The 18,643-nt window shown below is 39.9% G+C and overlaps 1 protein-coding gene and 1 long non-coding RNA gene across 3 annotated transcripts in view; both read left to right on the top strand.

Annotated features, from left to right (window-relative positions):
• The window catches only part of syne3 (spectrin repeat containing, nuclear envelope family member 3), a 187,060-nt gene that overhangs the window by 134,637 nt on the left and 33,780 nt on the right, over positions 1-18,643 (top strand). For both annotated transcript variants that reach the window (XM_077537982.1, XM_077537983.1), the window contains exons 11-14: positions 745-879; positions 3,202-3,363; positions 10,285-10,457; positions 11,441-11,882. In XM_077537982.1, coding sequence (XP_077394108.1) covers positions 745-879; positions 3,202-3,363; positions 10,285-10,457; positions 11,441-11,882 — 912 coding nt within the window. The remainder of the gene's footprint in view (positions 1-744; positions 880-3,201; positions 3,364-10,284; positions 10,458-11,440; positions 11,883-18,643) is intronic.
• Positions 4,147-7,880, top strand: LOC144031167 (uncharacterized). Its single transcript, XR_013287459.1, has 2 exons — positions 4,147-6,387; positions 7,508-7,880. It is a non-coding gene; the product is annotated as an uncharacterized LOC144031167 (long non-coding RNA).

Raw genomic sequence — 18,643 nt, 5'->3', positions numbered from 1 at the left:
ACAGCATTGAAATAAAATATTAAGGCTTAATGTTCAATTAATAACATTCTTCCATGATTAAGGTGTGAATCCTAACCTTAAGTAAGGCATTTTGTTGAATAATTTTCCATCAAAATTTGATGTTTAAAAATCGATTTGGCCACCTGTTGAATCGATTCGAGAATTGCGCGATTTAATATCGCGATATATTGCCGAATCAATGTTTTTTAGCACCCCTAGGCCCTCAAATGAAATAGTTTGGACACCCCTGGGTTAAAATATAAGTCTGTATGCAGTAGCAGCAAGGATCTGTGTTGTGCACATCCGCTCCTCCATTGCGACAAATAAATTACCCTGCTAACAAGTAGCGCTTTTACCAAAGGCAAACAGGGAGTTGCTAAGCATGCTAAATGCTAATGTGAATGCAGAGTCGAGAAAGACCCAAAGTAAGTGCTTAGGTTTACAGTAAACCTTTCAGAGAAATCTGGTTTAGAACCGCGTCAAGGCGGAGAGCATATGAATAGGAAATTTGTATTACAGTTAATGCGTAACTAGACTATCAGCTTTACTAAAACATTGCCTTGTATGGTTGGCTCTTAAATTTCAAGATATGTGCAAATGCACACTACAAAATGGGTGTATTAATTGCTAAAAATCCCTGGATGATACCAGTGTTGTTGTTGTTTTTTTTTTTATTGCAACCCTTTATTAATTTAAAATGAGGGAGAAAAATATTGATATTAAAATATTATTACTCCTTCTCAGGTGATTCAAAAGGACCTAGAAGACTGTGAAGCCCACATCACAGCTCTTGAAACTCTTACATCATCGTGTCACAACAACCAGACTCAGTTTGAAAAGCTGTATACTGACTGGAAACATCTCAACAAGACAATTGAGGTAGGATTTCTATATACTGTATTTTTTTTTTCTTTTTTAAAGGAAGGTCGCTTATTGTCAGAATTAAGCCTCCTAAAAAGGCCATAGAAATTGCATATCTGCCAATGTGCAGTGTAGACGGACAGATGTGATATACTCAACAGAATGATGTCATCATACTACTTTTCATATCTTATGTCATCAAACTGCGATGGGGTAGATGCCACGGACTTCCAACTTCTGATTTTCAGTTTTATAACCAAAGCAGTGGGCGGGGTACACCCTGGACTGGTCGCCAGCCAATCGCAGGGCACACAGAGACAAACAACCATCCACACTCACAAGCAATTCGGAGCGCTCAATTAACCTGCCATGCATGTCTTTGGAATGCGGGAGGAGACTGGAGTACCCGGAGAAGACCCACGCGGGCACGGGGAAAACATGCAAACTCCACCCAGGAAGAATGGAGCCTGGACTCGAACTGTTTGCATACATAGGACCCACAAATAAATTGTTAGAAATATCTTATTTTTTTCAAAAGTAAAATTGTAAGACAGTACACAACAATAAAGTGTGCAACCCCCCCAAATTCTCAATGATACTTTACATTCACTACAAAGTTTACTCTTCTGAAAGTAGTAGTTAGTGTTGAACTGACACAAACTAGAACATGACTAGACTTTTATAAGCATCAGTTGAACACTGGTGTGTGCGACACTCGGGCACATTCTAGCATTTACATATGAGAGGTGGATGCTAATACATTCATGATTGTATTAATGCAAAAAGACAATGCTCTGGGCTTTGCTTTGGATGGAAAAGCTCATTTGGCCCCTGCTTGGCAGTTCTAGTATTTTACAAATGAAAGGGGCCAATTATATTCAGCAGAGGAGCGAGTTCGCCAGTCCGACAGTGTCATGGGGAAAAGAAAAAAATGTGGTGAATCTCAGTTATCCAGTGACAATGTATGATTCATTCAAAGACAAAGTTACAGTTACAGGTTACAGTGTTCCCTTGTTTTCCGCTGGGGTTAGGTTACAAAATATACCCGCAAAAAATAAAATCCACGAAGTAGTTAGCTTTATGTTTATGATAAATGTTTGAATGCTCCAAAACCCCTCACCACACAAGTTTATACACGGTTCTCATCGAGGCATTTACACTTTCTCACATTTTTCTCGTTTCAACATTCTCAATGCTCAAACCTTCATATTTGTTTTTATATAATAGGCACATTATTGTAAAAAAGAAAATGCATGCAAACATGCACTTAAAAAAAACAAACAAATCTTCGATACAGCGAGGCCGCAAAAAGTGAACCGTGTTAGAGCGAGGGAACACTGTACCTCCAAATGAATAGTCATACTCCCCACCTTCCAACCCCCACTAATTGCCTTCTGAAAAGCCCCCTTGTTCATACATTATCTAAAATCAATCCCGTCAACTCGACTGATATGTGGGTGGACTGGGTATTTCTGTCCAAGGACAGATAAAGGGGGCTGCTAGTGTGTTAAGGTGAATGTTCTTTTTAGGGCCCGAGCAGCGACCGTTGCGAGGTCCCTCTTGTTCCTGAAGTTCTTCTTCTTCTTCCTTCTTCTTCTTTCTTCCTTCTTCTTCTTTCTTCTTCTTTCTTCCTTCTTCTTCTTTCTTCTTTCTTCCTTCTTCTTCTTATTCTTTCTTCTTCTTCTTCTTTCTTATTCTTTCTTCTTATTCTATTCTTCTTATTCTATTCTTCTTTCATCTTCTTTCTTCTTTCTTCTTCTTTCTTCTTCTTTCTTCTTCTTTCTTCTTCCTCCTTCTTTCTTCCTTCTTTGTTCTTCTTTGTTCTTTTTCTTCTTCTTTGTTCATCTTGTTTGTTCTCCTTGATTGTTCTTCTTGTTTCTTTTTCTTCTTTGTTCTTCTCCGCAAACAATCACATTTTTGAGACACTAAATGTGAATGAAAACTCACCAAACATGACACACACAAATTTGACATTTTAAAGTTGCCATACATAACTGAAAATGCTACGATTGTCCTACGGCTGCGAAAATTGTGTGGCACCTGTAGCACATCCAGATGAACAAAAAAGACTTTGTTAGGTGTACCGTAAAATAGACAGGAAGTGAGGTATGAGTATTTGAATTTCCAATTTGGCCCATTTTTGCACATTTACAGGGGTAAAATTTTTGCCCCCTTCTCCTACATGGTTAACCCGATTGACTTCAAACTTGGGCTGTACCATCTCAACACCAGTGACAACATTACAGTAAAAAAATGAAAGTTTCAACGTTAAAATTCTAGACTGTACAAATTAAAATTCTAGACTGTACAAAGTGCTGGAGTTTTTGTTGTTGTTTGCAGGTGTATCTGTGCGAGAGTGAGCAGAGTATCGCAGATCATGCAAATTTCCATGACAGTTTCCTAAACATAGAGAAATGGTTGATGATCATGAAGCAGAAGCTGGAATCCTTCAAGAGCAATACAGGAGAGTGGAGCATCGAAAGTCGCGTGCATGAAGCCCAGGTCTGACACTTCATGCTTACAGGTTTTTTTTTTTCGTGTGTATAATACATTACATAATCTCTTGTTGTCAAACCGTGGTTTAACCTCAAATGCAATTAATCTTTCAGCCCTAATTTATGTAGTTCTTTACTTTTGCAATGTTACACAAAAAAAGTCAGTTTATAAAATGAAACAATTGACTATATAACTGACTCTAACTGACATTTGTTCACAGAAAGTTGTCTATGTTAAAGACCCTGTCTGCCGGTTTCACTCTGGAAAAGGCACTTTTTAAATACAGGATTTAAACAAACAAACTACTTCTCAATTTACAGTTCAGGGCTTGTCTTCATTTCTGCTGGTGATTTTGTCCTACCCCCCCACACACACACACACCCACACACACACATAACCCCCCCACCCCCACCCCACTAGAAAAACCTCAAGAAAATACATTTCACACAAGTGTAAATAAGTATACACTGAGCTCCCAATGGCCTAACCTGCTGTGTAGACAGACATAAGCAGAGCAATTTGGTCACTCTTTTAGATTAGAAGCAGGTACACTGTGTGTTGTGTTTACAACGTGCTTGCCGTCGGTTACTGCAGATGAGAATACACGCTCACTTGGTATTGAAAATACTCTAATGCTAATGTTAGCTGCTTATTTTGGATTCGAAGTGGCCCACCGTAGATCCGCTGTTGGCAAGAGACATATTTGTTAAACTCACCCGATTATGACTTTGAAGTTTGGCGTAGTGCTGGGCGATAAATCGAATTAATTCGATTAATTCGTCCATTGAAAGTGCCACGATGTGAAAATGAGCTAAATCGGGAAATCGAGGTGCTTATAAATAAATACACATCATCTAACCTTGAGCAGCTCGCTTTTGTTTATGCTCGTTGTTTTGGGGTCCTTCCTTTGGTGGCTGGCGCGCTTACTGATGACGTCACCCTACTATAGCGAAGCTGCGGTATGTGACATCATCGGTAGGCGCACAGGAGCCCGCAACAGCCGTACAGGCAGTCCACATCACCGCCTGTTTTTTTCCCCCATTTCTTTTCACTCACACAAACACACACAGAAATTAATGAACACATTAATTCATTAATCTGATGTGTATCGCGCACAAGTTTGAAATCAAACGCAGGAGCGGAGCTCCGCCATAACGTCTCCGCGTGAGCCTGATGCAGAAATATACTGAGGCCTTTACACGGTCTCCCAGGCGGCGAAGCCAACCCACGGCATCCCGCAGCGAAGGAAAGTGACGCTTCCAAATCACTGGGAGCCCAACATCAGCTACTTTGGCCAAATGGTACGCTGCCTACTCGCGCACATTGTCTGCTCCAGAAGACCCCAGAAAAGGGACTCATGTTCAGCTTTTACAAGAGCGACGTAGAGCAAAGTAAAAGCGTATGAAAGGTTTGCCGAACAGCAATTAAAACGAAAAATAGCAGGCAGCACAACTAACCTCTTCCAGCACTTGCGCCAAATGCATCCGAAAGAATGGGAGGAATGCTCACGTCTTCGAGACTGCGGCGTGGCTAACGCTAGCAAAGATAAGTACACCCACACCATGAAATAACAAACTTGAGCTGGATTTAGTATCGGGGGAAACATTAGGCGCTTTCACACCGCAGGAACTTATTCAGGAACTTCCCTATGTTCCGGGGGAGTTTGTCCAAAGTTTGCGTTCACACACAAAAGTAGTTCCGGGTCTGGGGGGGTCGAAACGGTACTACCTAAGTACCTAGGCAAGAGGAGGGTATTTCGGTGTACCCTGAACTACACAAGTGGGGGCGTGTTGTGAAGTGTGTCATGATTGGTTGACTGGACGAGGAGGTGTGTTTTGGATAGGTGAGTTTTTCGCGGTAAAGCCGCCATTTCTTTTTTACTTTTCACTGCTGAGAGCGCGACGATTTTTCCCCCCAAACGTTTTGGAAATGGAAGGATTTAAAAAAAACGATAGGTGGACGGACGAAGAAGTGCAGGCTCTCCTGAGCATTTACGGGGACGAGGAGACCCAACGACAATTTGAAAGTGCCACAAGAAACGATCAAGTCTATCAATTGATAACCGCGAAGCTAGAAGAGCTTAGCATTTTCCACACACAAAGGCAGGTAAGGGGAAAACTCAAGAAACTCAAACAGGACTATAAAAAACTCAAGGACCACAACAGCCGAAGCGGAAATGACCGCAAAATTAATAAATGGTACGAAAGACTGGACGTCATTCTCGGCCACCGGATGGGGTGTACAACCGGTAAAACAAAGGACTCTGCAATTGCAATGCTGGAAGTTATGTGCGAGGACACGGCAGTGGGCGAGGATTCCTCAACAACAGACACGCTAACACACCAAGGTAAGACAGAATTGCCTCATGAACATTTGTATTTATATATTCGTTTAGGTCGCTGCGCGGTCTTAACGTGGCTTTTACACCGCGCTAGCACTAAGTTGTTAGCGTAGCATGGCTTAAGCTTGGCAAAGGCACGCATCCAGCTCCGAACCTATGTAATGTTGTGAAATCATTCCTAAATCAATTAACCTAGTAAATGAAGAGTATTGTAGGCAGCTAATGCCGAAATAGCCTTGCTTCCAGTGATGACGAAATTGGAAAGCTTTGTGCAAAGGACGTGTGGAAACCAGGCATGATATGCACGGTTAAAAGCAAAACAACCACTTCGTTTGTTTGTTTTTTTCCCTTAAGCCAAGGCTCTGTGTACAACGCGACTAAAGAGTTTTAACTTGTTAGTCTCATCACCTAACAGCTCGTATATAGTTCTGGGGAAACGAAAACGTAAGAAGAATGACTCGAAATTGATATTTTGCCGTGACCTTCACCTCGATACCAGCGCTACTTTGCCATGAATCGCGCGAGAATTTCGCTGGCAGGGGAGTTGACGGTCACGGTGAAATATCCGTTGCTATAAAAGGTATGCCGTCTAACAGTGTAAACTGACCTTTGTTGTGATGTACTCTGACTTACAGCGGGACCTTCTCTGTGCTCTCCTTTACGTTATGATGCCTCCCTGAACAGTCCTGGTATGTTTCATTTCATTTTATATAACTTCAAAAGCTTCATTTAAAACTTTTAAAGCAACACCCCACTCACAATTAATTTTGCTTCGTTGAATAAGGCAGTGTGTTTGTTTGTTTATTGGACATTATAAACAAATGAGTAGCAGTTAACATTTTAAAAGAAAGAAGAAACTTATTGCAATCATTCATAATAGTTTACATGTTCAAAGGAGTAGAGAGAAGTTAAAAACTTGTCTAGTCCTACCCATTCTTTATATCTACTGACTCATTTCATTAAAAAAAAAAAAAAAAAAAAAGTACATTACTGGAATGTATTAATTTATTACACATTTTCTTTTACTGGAATGTACTAAAAGAAAATGTGTAATCCTGCTTGTGTAAACAATTGCACCTTAACACATGCGTGCATTTGTCATTAACGTATGTACATGAAATTCATAGGCATACACAATAATAAATCCTCATACTCACATATACAATTTTCATTTCACTCATAATGGTGCATTGAGAAAGGGGGAAAAAAAAAAAAAAGTTACATTCCTGCAATTTTACTCGTGTGTATTGCCTAAAAAAGCTTCAAGTGCATGCCGCCATATTTGGCAATGTAGTGTGGCATATTCTGTTCTGTAACTATGAAAAATGAAAGTACATTAACGTGAGTGCCGTGTTTTACCCCTACCTAAATCATTGTACTGTACTCTTACTCATAGCACGAATCTGTTGAAACCGTTTAAGTCAGGGGTGGCAAACTGCGGTCCTCGAGGGCCGGTGTCCTGCAGGTTTTGCAGATTTACCTACTCGAAGTGCAGCTGATTCCAATTAACAGGCTCGTTATCAGGTTTCTGCAGAGCTTGCTGATGAGCTGATCATGAATCAGCTGTGTTGAAGGGAAATATCCAAAACCAGCAGGACTGCGGCCCTCGAGGACCGGATCTCGCCACCCCTGGTTTAAGTCGATGCGTTAGGAAGGTACAAGCGAGGATGGTCCGTCCACAAGCAGAAACTGCGCCACTCGAACAGAGTTTCCTGCCCCTTTGTCAAGTTCCAATAAGTTCAAAGTCATGTAACTGGAAGCTCATCAAAAGTATTTACTGTCACTCATTGTACATTTACATCCCTATAGGTTAGCGGACACGGGACCGAGACCACCTATTTTTGGAATACCTGCACCAATTTGATGAAAAGAAGGGGGAGTCCACGAGTGCAACGTTCTTAGAAGAAATGCAGTTGCACAAGGAGGACCTTGAACTCAGACGCGAGCAGCACAAGGAGGAAGTTGACCTCAGAAGCGAGGAGCGCAAGGAAGATCAACACGTGGCACATGAGCTGGTTGAACAAAGGCACGACAGAGAGTTCCAAATGGGCTTCCTGGCAGTCCAAAACAGACTTGTGGACACAAATAAGCCAAATGCATAAGTAATAAATGCTTTTGTTTTCATATCACTTTTGTGGTTCTGGGTTTTTTTCCACACGAATAAAAACTTATGCTCAATGAATTCTTTTTAATGTTTTTATTTTTGACAAACAGTAATGCAAACATAATTACAGCGTCCCACCATTCAGAGGTTCTGATGTTCTTCCACTCCCTGCGCGGAACACACCCAGATTGGTAGAAGTGGCAAATCTGAAACAGAAACACAACAAATTAATAAATGTTAATATCTACATTAATTACTTTTGTGCAACAGCCTTGTGATTTACATGACAGAATACCTTAAAATAGCGGAATATGCACCAATTTATGGCCCTATGATAAACCACTGGCTTGAGGTGGCAATCTGACACTTCCAAAATCAGCACTTTTCCCAAAATCCCGGCACCTTTGTTCTAACATTCGTGCATCGTCAAAGAAAGCAAGCCATTTCAACACTTTGGATCGGTCAATCATGTGTTTAACAGAAGAAAAAAAAACATGCGGACAGACTAACAATACATGCAGCGTACATGTACCGTGAACAGCAACTCGCCATCAAGCCCTATTTTGCCGTGAATTGCACGAGAACTCGGCAGGAAACACCAGTTTCCAGCGATTGCCCTTTTCATGGCAGAAAGTACGACAAAATATCCACAAACGACCGACGCGCGGGGACACACGCAAGTAGACGTGCAACTGAACGCGCCAGTCATACGTTGTGTTTAAGGCACTAATACACTCTGTAACTTCATTTTTTTTTTCGTGTTCTCCACCTTGCAAGGGGAGCTCGGTTACATGTTACAGCTTAATTCCGATGTGAAATAAATTTCGTATAATTGTGTTTAAACCTTACCAGTGCACGTCTTCGTGCTTGCAGGTTTGACTGTCTTTCCAAGTGAGCAAGTCCTGCCAATTTCTCATCTTGATGTGGTAATACGGCGGGTCCCAATGGTTCTCATCAACCTTTCCCGTGAAGTTCTAATTGCTGCAAACACAACTCTGTACAACATGACAAGGAAAACGAAAAGATGATATGCCTTGTATTATAACAAATGGCGATGGAGGGTCAAAGGTCGCGTTTTTCAACGTCACACTGGTTGTTTGTCATTCAGTTTTACCGGTACCGCCACTTGCTGGACAGGCGGGGTAGTGCTGTTTTTTTTCCTCCCCTGACATACGTCATCAGTCTCATTTGAATAAACTACCCTGCCTGCTTTCATGCCGTGTGAACGCAAACTCGTGGGCCGCTCACAAGTTCTTCGGACCCGGAACTGACTCTACCATGAACTCAAAGTTCCTGGGCTTTTTGGTGTGAAAGCGCCATTGTGACATGCACCAGAGCTTGTCTTTTGCCAGAGTCAGTTGACAGGCTAGTTTTGCTTGTAAGGAATTTGAGTTTATTACAATAAAAGGTGGTGTTGATTATTTTTACGCTGTTGATCTTGAAGTTCTGTTATATACAAATGTTATTGTGAGTTGAGTTGTATATTTGCAGAATACTGGATGTGTGGTGTGTTTACAATTGTTAGAACTACTTACTTGTGGCAATTAAGTTATGCGAAAGCTATGAGTAGGTTTTTTTTTTTTTGCACAAGATATGTATGTGACATTTAAGTTGAGTTGAGCAAAAGATATGAGTAGTTTTTTTGCTCAAGCTATATATGTGGCATTTAAGTTGAACAAAAGGCTATGAGTAGCTTTTTTTGGACGAGCTTTGTGGCATTTAGGTTATGCAAAAGCCATAAGTATTTATTTATTTTTTTGTATAAGCTATGTATGGCATTTATGTTGAGCAAAAGGCTGTGAGTAGTTTTTTTTTTTTTTTTTTGCACAAGTTATGTTGCATTTAAGTTATGCAAAAGATATGAGTAGCTTTTTTTGAACAAGCTATGTTAAACTTACCGTAAAACTGATTAAAAAAAAAATTGTGTACATTATTGTCTGAACATTTTGCACAAGATTAATTTTGGAATAAATCAAACCTTGTTTAAATGTTTTTTTTTTGTTTTTTGTTTTTACTTTTGATTAAAATCGAGTAAAATCGTAATCGTCCAGAATGACAGAAAAAAATCGAGATTTAATTTTTTGGCCACATCGCCCAGCCCTAGTTCGGCGTGCTGTTGGCTGCAGATGGAAGTAGTGAGCGTCAAGCTTGTCAGACACACGACTGGTCGACGCCGGGTGCACACGTGTGGTGCGCGCGTTTGCAATTTTCTTTTTCATTGGTCTCATCAAGTAATTCTTACGGTCGGCGGACAGGGCTCTCGGGTGCCATTTAAAAAAAATTATAATAATAAAAAAAATAATAAACTGAAATGCGAACGATTTCTGGATAATCAGAATGTTAGTTCCATTTCCAATCGATTCTCAAGAGTGTTTTTAGCTGCACACTGCATACTAGCTTAATTCCACTGCTGATATAAATGTGGTATTGAAAGTTTTCTGCATGATCAAAGCCGTTTTTATTTGACATTGACTTTCCCCAGGGAGCACTTGGAGAGTTTCCAGAAAAGGAGATCCAGCTGCAACAGATGGAGATGCAGGGTCAGAGTGTTTTAAGAAGGACTTCAGAGGAAGGACGAGTCCACATTGTTGACGATATGAAGCGTCTTCAAGCTTCATGGTTGGCGTTGTATACTATGAGTCTCAACATTCACAGGTAAAACAAGACCAACATACTAGAAAAATTATGTACCCATTTTCAGGCCGGTAAATCTCTTGAACAGTGACCCCTCCCTGCCCAAACTGTGACGGACTGACTGACGGAATGCATGTAGCACTTCAGTGTGAAGCACAGAGCACTTTCTTCTTTACTGAACAGTAGTTGCAGAAGTTTTAATAGGGATGTAACGATATCCAAACATCACGATACAATATTATCACGATATGAAGGTCACAATACGATAATTATCACGATATTGTGGGGGGTTGGCGATATTTAAAAAAAGGTCACAATATTGTAACAAAAAAAAAAAAGCTCATACCAAGAAAAAATACAATTATGCTTTTGTACATAACAGCAATGCATGTAAGCCACCTACAATCTCTAATAATAACAATATTGAGGAGCTTACTTGTTTATACGCACACATTGAGTTCTTCCACATATTGACTCGCTTCACAAGCATATTACGTTCCCCTTCATCTGACAATTAGCATAGATTTTAAACATAGAAGGCCAAAACATCCCTAATGAAAATTTAATTGCACTAATTAGCCACCAGCGGGTGCTAGAACTGCACAAATGGAAATCAAACTGACTTTTTTAACAGACGTGTTCCCTTTAAATATTGTGAACATGGCGACGACGATATTGTGGCAGTTTTAATATCACGATATCACGATATTGCCATTATCGTTACGTCCCTAAGTTTTAACTGCAGCATTTGTTTGTTGGTGTAATGCCTGTCTTTTAATACTGCTCGCATGCATTTGATTTGCCCCTCAGGAACAAATAAAGTGTTTTTAAATTTTAATTGAATTGAAATATTATATAATATACTTTTGGTAGTGCAGGACAAACTATTAAAAAAAACGTACGTCTTTCGGTTTGAATGAGTTAAGGATTAAACTTGTGGATGTTGCAATTGTGAGTTAAGAAAGTTGTCTTTTTTTTTTCTTTTTTTTTTTCTTCACACCTAGGCTTCTGAACGGTTCCATAGACGAGACACAATCAACCGTGACAGGGATCAATGTTGAGGAGGTGGACAATGGATGCAGTGGTCTGACTGAAGGTCAACTCATATTGCCTGCTATACAGGGTGAACAAAAACTATCAGGAAAAGACATGGGCGGCCAGAGTTCCCATGATTTGTCTGCTAGGACCCTTCTCAGTCAAGCTGGTCAGCAGCCTCTTGCCAAAGACTCTCAAGGGGATACAAATCTTTACACTGATATGTCTAGCGTGGGTGACAGTCACACCTTGAACACAGTTAGCAGAGGATCACTTTTGGCAGTCAGTGAAGGGGAGGGCTCAATTAACCCAGAAGAACGATGTATGATGATGCAAGGAAGAGGAGCTTTCATGCATTTCACGCATGATCCAGCCAAGCAGCAAGCCAGCATGTCAACCGAAGGTGCAATGGTATGTCATAAAATCTTTTCAATTCAACACATTGCATTGCATTGCATTAGATTAGACCAGGGGTGTCAAACTCATATTAGCTCAGGGGCCGCATGGAGGAAAATATATTACCAATTGGGCCGGATCGGTAAAATAATGTTGTATATAATTTTGCCATCAATTATACGAAGATTTTCGCTATTTGTGGGCTACCCCTAAATTACGGAACTCAACTGTAATCATACTGTTCCCAAAAATAACATGAATGCAAATGTAACGCAGCAACACTTTGTTAAATCTACCTGTTTTGCATATATATTGTTCCCAGAATGCATTGTGTGGCGCAGTTAACGCATTCACTTGCCACCATTTTCACTGAAGCAACCCCCTTTATTAGCATTAGAATATAGCTAAGTTTTATCATGATTCACAAATCTATTAACAAAACTGTGGGGGAAACAGGGCCCTGGTTGATCTCTTATACTCTGCTGCCACCTGCTGGTCGTTTTTGTAATAACTACCATTGTTTCAACAATTCTCTTAAGTTCAGAAGCTGCATCAAAGCCCTTTCTGTATGCTCTATCATTAAAACAAAACAAAAAAACGTATAAATATGTCTTTGGAACACTTAATATTTAAAATAGAACGTATTTATACGTTTTTGGGAGCAAATGAGTTAATATAAATATGTTAATCCTTGTCATATCTATAGTGTTACCAGTAATTAATTTATGTCATATTTAATATGTTTATGTCGGTCTATGATTTAATATAAATAAATACATAAACAAACCGTAACTTTAAGCTGTGTGTAAAATGATGACATCCAGGACGATTCCCCGTACAAGTTGCTTTGCTCATCTGAGGCCTGCTTGTGAAATTATAAATTTATATGTTTTGATTGTGGCCAGCTGATTCATTGGTCATCATTTATTATTATTATTTATTATTAAATTATTTTTCACTTTAAAAAATCATCTCACGGGCTGGGCGAAACCCCATTGCGGACCTGATCCGGCCGTATGTTTGACACCTCTGCATTAGCCACTATATGTGACCCGCTCCGACAAAATCGTCCGCATGTCACGAGGATTAATCACGAGATATGGACAATATTAGACAGTTGGACATTGTTTGTCGATTTTGAGATTTCTCCACAAATAGCCTCCTTGAGGGCTCTAAGTTTCATTTTCCAGCAGCACAAAAGTCAAAATTGTAATAGAAGTCTATGAAAATAAGCAATTATTCGACAATTAATATTGTAACTAGGGGTAGTGTTTTTAGCCAAGCTGCTAGCTAGCGCCGCGTCTCGAAAAATAACATGGACGCGAATGGAATGAGGCAACATTTTGCCTGTATACGATCCGGACGTGTTAAATCGACCTGTTTTGCATATATATTGTTCCCAGAATGCATTGCGTGGCACAGTTAACTCATCAAGTCCCAGCACATTTTTCGCTGTTTGACTGGATTTGGACTGATTTTGCAAGGCCCACAGAATATTGTGTCCTATTGCTTTCAAAACATGGAACCTACCAAAACCAAAGATTAGAGTCTCTTCTTTCATCAGGAAAAAAAAGTATATCTCTATCTGCTTCCATTTTGCAGCAATTAGCATTAGAAGATAGCTAACTTTCATCAATATTCACAATTCCTGGTGAAAACCGTGGAGAAAAAGAGCTTGTTGCAACATGGCCCTGGTTGATCTCTTATACTCTGATGCCACCTGCTGGCCATTTTTTTTTATAACAACTACTATTGCTTCAAACATTCTCTTTAGTTCAGTGGCTCCTATATGCTCTGGCATAAACAAACATAAATACGCCTTTGGGAGCAGGGTAATATTTAAAATAGAACGTATTTATACGTTTTTTGGGAGCAAATGAGTTAATGACTTTACAAGGACACTAATCCTTGGCATAGCTATTTGTGTTACCAGAAAATGAATTTGTGTCATATTTAACACGTTTGTCGGTCTATGATTTAAAAAAATAAAAAATAAACACTAATTCAACAAACCATAACTTTTAAGTTGTGCGTCATCCAGGACGATTCCCCCGTACAAGGTGCATTGCTCATCTGAGGGCTGCTTGTGAAATTACAAATTTCTATGTTTTGATTGTGGCCGGCTGATTAAATAGTAATAATAGCATTACAATTTTTTTTTTCATCTCGTGGGCCGGATTAAACCCCTTTGCGTGCTTGATCTGGCCCACGGGCCGTATGTTTGACACACCTGGTTTAAAGGAACACTAGACTTCTGAAAAACTAACCAGCTATTCTGTGAAATTGATCATTTCAACTCTTCCCTGAAAAAAATTGCCAATTTATGTTGAGCAATTATGATTTTATAGCACTTTTTATGAATATTTTTACGTTAAGTACTGTATCGGCATTTTTGGACAGTCACGTGATCATCGTGACGTATCGCGTGCGTAAAATACACATTGAATGACATGGCCGCCAGTGGCAGCATTGAACTCACGAGGAATTATCGCCTCCCACGGCGGACATCAAAGGTGGAATTTCGCCTGACAACAAAGAAGCACTTCTTCAAAAGCAGTACAGCCACGGAGGACACCGAAAGACGGATAAAACTGGCAGATTCGGCTGCCGGCAAGTTGAGTGGACGTTAAACTTCTGGGTGACTTTTCACTCTGCTACATGTCGTGTGCTAAGCCTGCTTCAGTCCAACTTAGGAGCAGCCACACCCCCACGTGGAATGACACGAAACCGGACGTGTTGAGGGCTTTACTCTGAACAGAATTGGCACAGTATTTGGGATCGAAGACGTCTTTTTCTTGCACGTTATGTCAGCAAATTCCCATTGAAATGAGTGAAGACACTTCCGGTTACGCACGGGATACATCGTCACGATCACGTGACCAGGTACATGGCGTCCCACACCGTACGATCGAATTCGGACACATAATCGGTTTAAACTAAAATTCAGGGAATAATATGCCAAAGATATCTGTACTTTTATTCTTTGTACACAATGCCTAATCCAGGGGTGTCCAAACTTTTTCATTTGAGGGCCACATCCAGAAAATCAGAAGGACGCAAGGGCCACATAATGTTATGAAGAGAAATTGTGTTTAATCCTTAAAAATTGAACAAATAATTTATTTGTGCTTTTGTATATTTAGAAAAATGCTAAAGTATAAGAACAAATTTATTTGTAATATGACAGTAGGGTTATTATAGTTTTGGAATTTTTAGGGCCCGAGCAGCGACCGCTGCGAGGTCCCTATTGTTTTTCGTTCGAATTATTAGGGCCCGAGCAGCGACCGCTGTAAATATTTTTGTAAATATTATTATTATTATTATTATTATTATTATTATTCTTCTTCTTCTTCTTCTTCTTCTTCTTCTTCTTCTTCTTCTTCTTCTTCTTCTTCTTCTTCTTCTTCTTCTTCTTCTTCTTCTTCTTCTTCTTCTTCTTCTTCTTCTTCTTCTTCTTCTTCTTCTTCTTCTTCTTCTTCTTCTTCTTCTTCTTCTTCTTCTTCTTCTTCTTCTTCTTCTTCTTCTTCTTCTTCTTCTTCTTCTTCTTCTTCATCATCATTCTCCGCAAACGATCGCGATTTTGGGTACCTAAACATTCACGAAAACTCACCGAACTTTGCACACTCCTCAGGCCCGGCGAAAAATTTGATATTATTAAGTCGTCATAACAATGCGACTCGATAGCGCCCCCTAGCGTAGAAAAATAAAAACAAAGCCTGGCACGTTTGAGCTAGAGCAACAAAAATTGGCAGGCACGTGTAGCACCCCGAGACGCACAAAAAAGTCTATTGGGACCATGTAGCTAAAATGTACAGGAAGTGAGCTATGAATTTTTTTATGTCCAATTTTGGCCTATTTTGGCACATTCACTGTGGTCATGCTTTTTCCCCCTTTGCAAACATTTTTCATCCAATTGACTTCAAACTTGGCATTTATCATCTCAAGACCTGAGAGAACAACTGGGCAAAACATCTTGCCTTTTTGAAATACTATATGACGGGGGCGGGGCATCAAATATTGCCTTTAAAATTTCATTTGTCCAGAAAGAGCAAATGCTTAATAACTCCCATGTTCAAGCTCCAAAAAATCTCAAACTTCTCAGGCAACGTAATAGTCACGGCCTGAAAACATCTATATGATAAAATTCAGTTATACATATAGCGCCACCTAGTGGTTACAATAAATGTCATACTTTACGTTTTTAGCTACTGTGCTGAGCTTGTTGAAGGGATCCATTTGAAAATTGGTCAGAAAAGCCTTAAGATGTTGATCATGCCCCACACCGAATATTGTAACTTTCCGCCAAAGGGCGTGGCCGCTACGGTATCGCAAAGTCTGAAGATTTTTCGTGAAAATAAAAGCTGCATTAACTTGACCGAGATGATCCTATCTTCTCAAAATTTCACACATTTGATGAGAGTCCAGCCCTAAAGACATCTACTGACTTATATTTCATCTAACTGATAGCGCCACCTAGTGGCAATTTTTTTTCTTACGAATTTTCTTCTACGTTTTTCTCCAAACACGTTAACTGGACCTACCTCATATTTGCTCAGATGAGGGTTTCGGCCTTCATGATGTCACAACACGAAGTTTGTGAGTTTTCGCGAATTGCTGTGGGTGTGGCTAAGCGCTGTTCGCCAAGAAAACGCCAGTTTTGAGGTTCTAAACATGCACAGAAACTCATGAAACTTGGCACACACATCTGGCCTGGTAAAATGAGCAATATTTTATTGTTGATTGTGCTATTTTTACAAAAATGACTCAATAGCGCCCCCTAGAAGTTTTTAATGAAGCAGCCCCGGTTGTACGTTTAAGCAAGAACGACGAATATTTTTAGGTGTATGAGGGAGCCCAAGACCTACAAAAAAGTCTCTTGGACCCATATGCTAAAATGAACAGGAAGTGAGCTACGAATTTTTGAATGTCCCATTTTTGACAATTTTTGCACATTCACAGGGCGCAGACTTTTGCCCACTTCTCCTACACGTTTCATCTGACTGAGTTAAGACTTGACCTGGACCATGTCAAGACCTGAGCCAACGACAGGGGGAAAAATCTTGACCTTTCGAAATACTATATGATGAAGGCGGGGCATCAAAATTTGTGTTTCGCACTGAAAAAGGATATGCTTAATAACTCCCCGGTACATGCTCCAAAAAATCCCAAACTTGACATGTATGTTTATCGTCAAGGCCTGAAGCTATCTCTATGACAACATTCAGTTATATATGCAGCGCCACCTAGCCCTTGAGGCATAAAAAAAAAATACCCCACATACGGTATTTTGTACAAAAAATGTAAACTCATTCTAAGTGTGATAACTAAGTCATTTATGAATATTCTTTTAGTTTCCACCACTCAAAATGTTCACTGGCATCAGACTTATCCAAACGTATATATATTTTTATTTATTTTTGATAGCCTCTGTGGACATTAAAAGCAATATCGTGAATGAAGGATATGCTTAATAACTCCACGGTACATGCTCCAAAAAAAATCCCACACTTGACATGTATGCTTATAATCCAGGCCTGAAGGTATCTCGATGACAACATTCAGTTATAAATACAGCGCCACCTAGCCCTTGAGGCTTATATAAAAAAAAAAAACACATACGGTATTTTGTACAAAAAAATGTAAACTCATTCTAAGTGTGATGACTAAGTCATTTCTGAATATTCTTTTAGTTTCCACCACTCAAATTGTTCACTGGCTTCACACCGATCCAAACGTATGTACGTTTCCATTTTGTTTTATTAATTTTTGATTGCCCCTTTGGACAATAAAAGTAACATTGTGCAATGAGTACAACGAGCGATGATGTATATATACACTTTTACAAAAAATACCAATCAGGGCAACTCATTGCCTAAAAATAAAAAAGGACGCTGATTTTTGCAGGTCTTAACAATCACCAAAACCCGTTGAGCTTGACACACACTGGCAAAAAAAATATTCTACATGTAAACGTTTATTATGCCATTTTCAAAGAAATTTTGCTTCCAATATGCCAGTACCCCAACGTGCCAGTACCCTAACGTGCAAGTACCCCAACGTGCAAGGACTCCAACGTGGCCCGGGCTGCGAGGGCCCTTTATAGCTGCTCGCAGTTCTAGTTATTATTTATTCTTCTTCTTCTTCTTCTTCTTTATTCTCCGCAAACGATCGCGATTTTGGGTACCTAAACATTCACGAAAACTCACCGAACTTTGCGCACTCTTCGGGCCCGGCGAAAAATTTGATATTATGAAGTCGTCATAACAACGCGACTCTATAGCGCCCCCTAGCGTAGAAAAATAAAAACCAAGCCCGGCACGTTTGAGCTAGAGCAACGAAAATTGGCAGGCACGTGTAGCACCCCGAGACGCACAAAAAAGTCTATTGGGACCATGTAGCTAAAATGTACAGGAAGTGAGCTATGAATTTTTTAATGTCCAATTTTGGCCTATTTTGGCACATTCACTGTGGTCATGCTTTTTCCCCCTATGCAAACATTTTTCATCCCATTGACTTCAAACTTGGCATTTATCATCTCAAGACCTAAGAGAACAGCTGGGCAAAAAGTCTTGCCTTTTCGAAATACTATATGACGGGAGCGGGGCATCAAATATTGCCTTTAAAATTTCATTTGTCCAGAAAGAGCAAATGCTTAATAACTCCCATGTTCAAGCTCCAAAAAATCTCAAACTTCTCAGGCAACGTAATAGTCACGGCCTGAAAACATCTATATGACAAAATTCAGTTCTACATATAGCGCCACCTAGTGGTTACAA

This window comes from Festucalex cinctus, chromosome 12, assembly GCF_051991245.1.
Source record: "Festucalex cinctus isolate MCC-2025b chromosome 12, RoL_Fcin_1.0, whole genome shotgun sequence".
NCBI lineage: Eukaryota > Metazoa > Chordata > Actinopteri > Syngnathiformes > Syngnathidae > Festucalex > Festucalex cinctus.
Note: the sequence above shows the minus strand (reverse complement) of the source record. Positions and strands in the feature narration are given on the sequence as shown.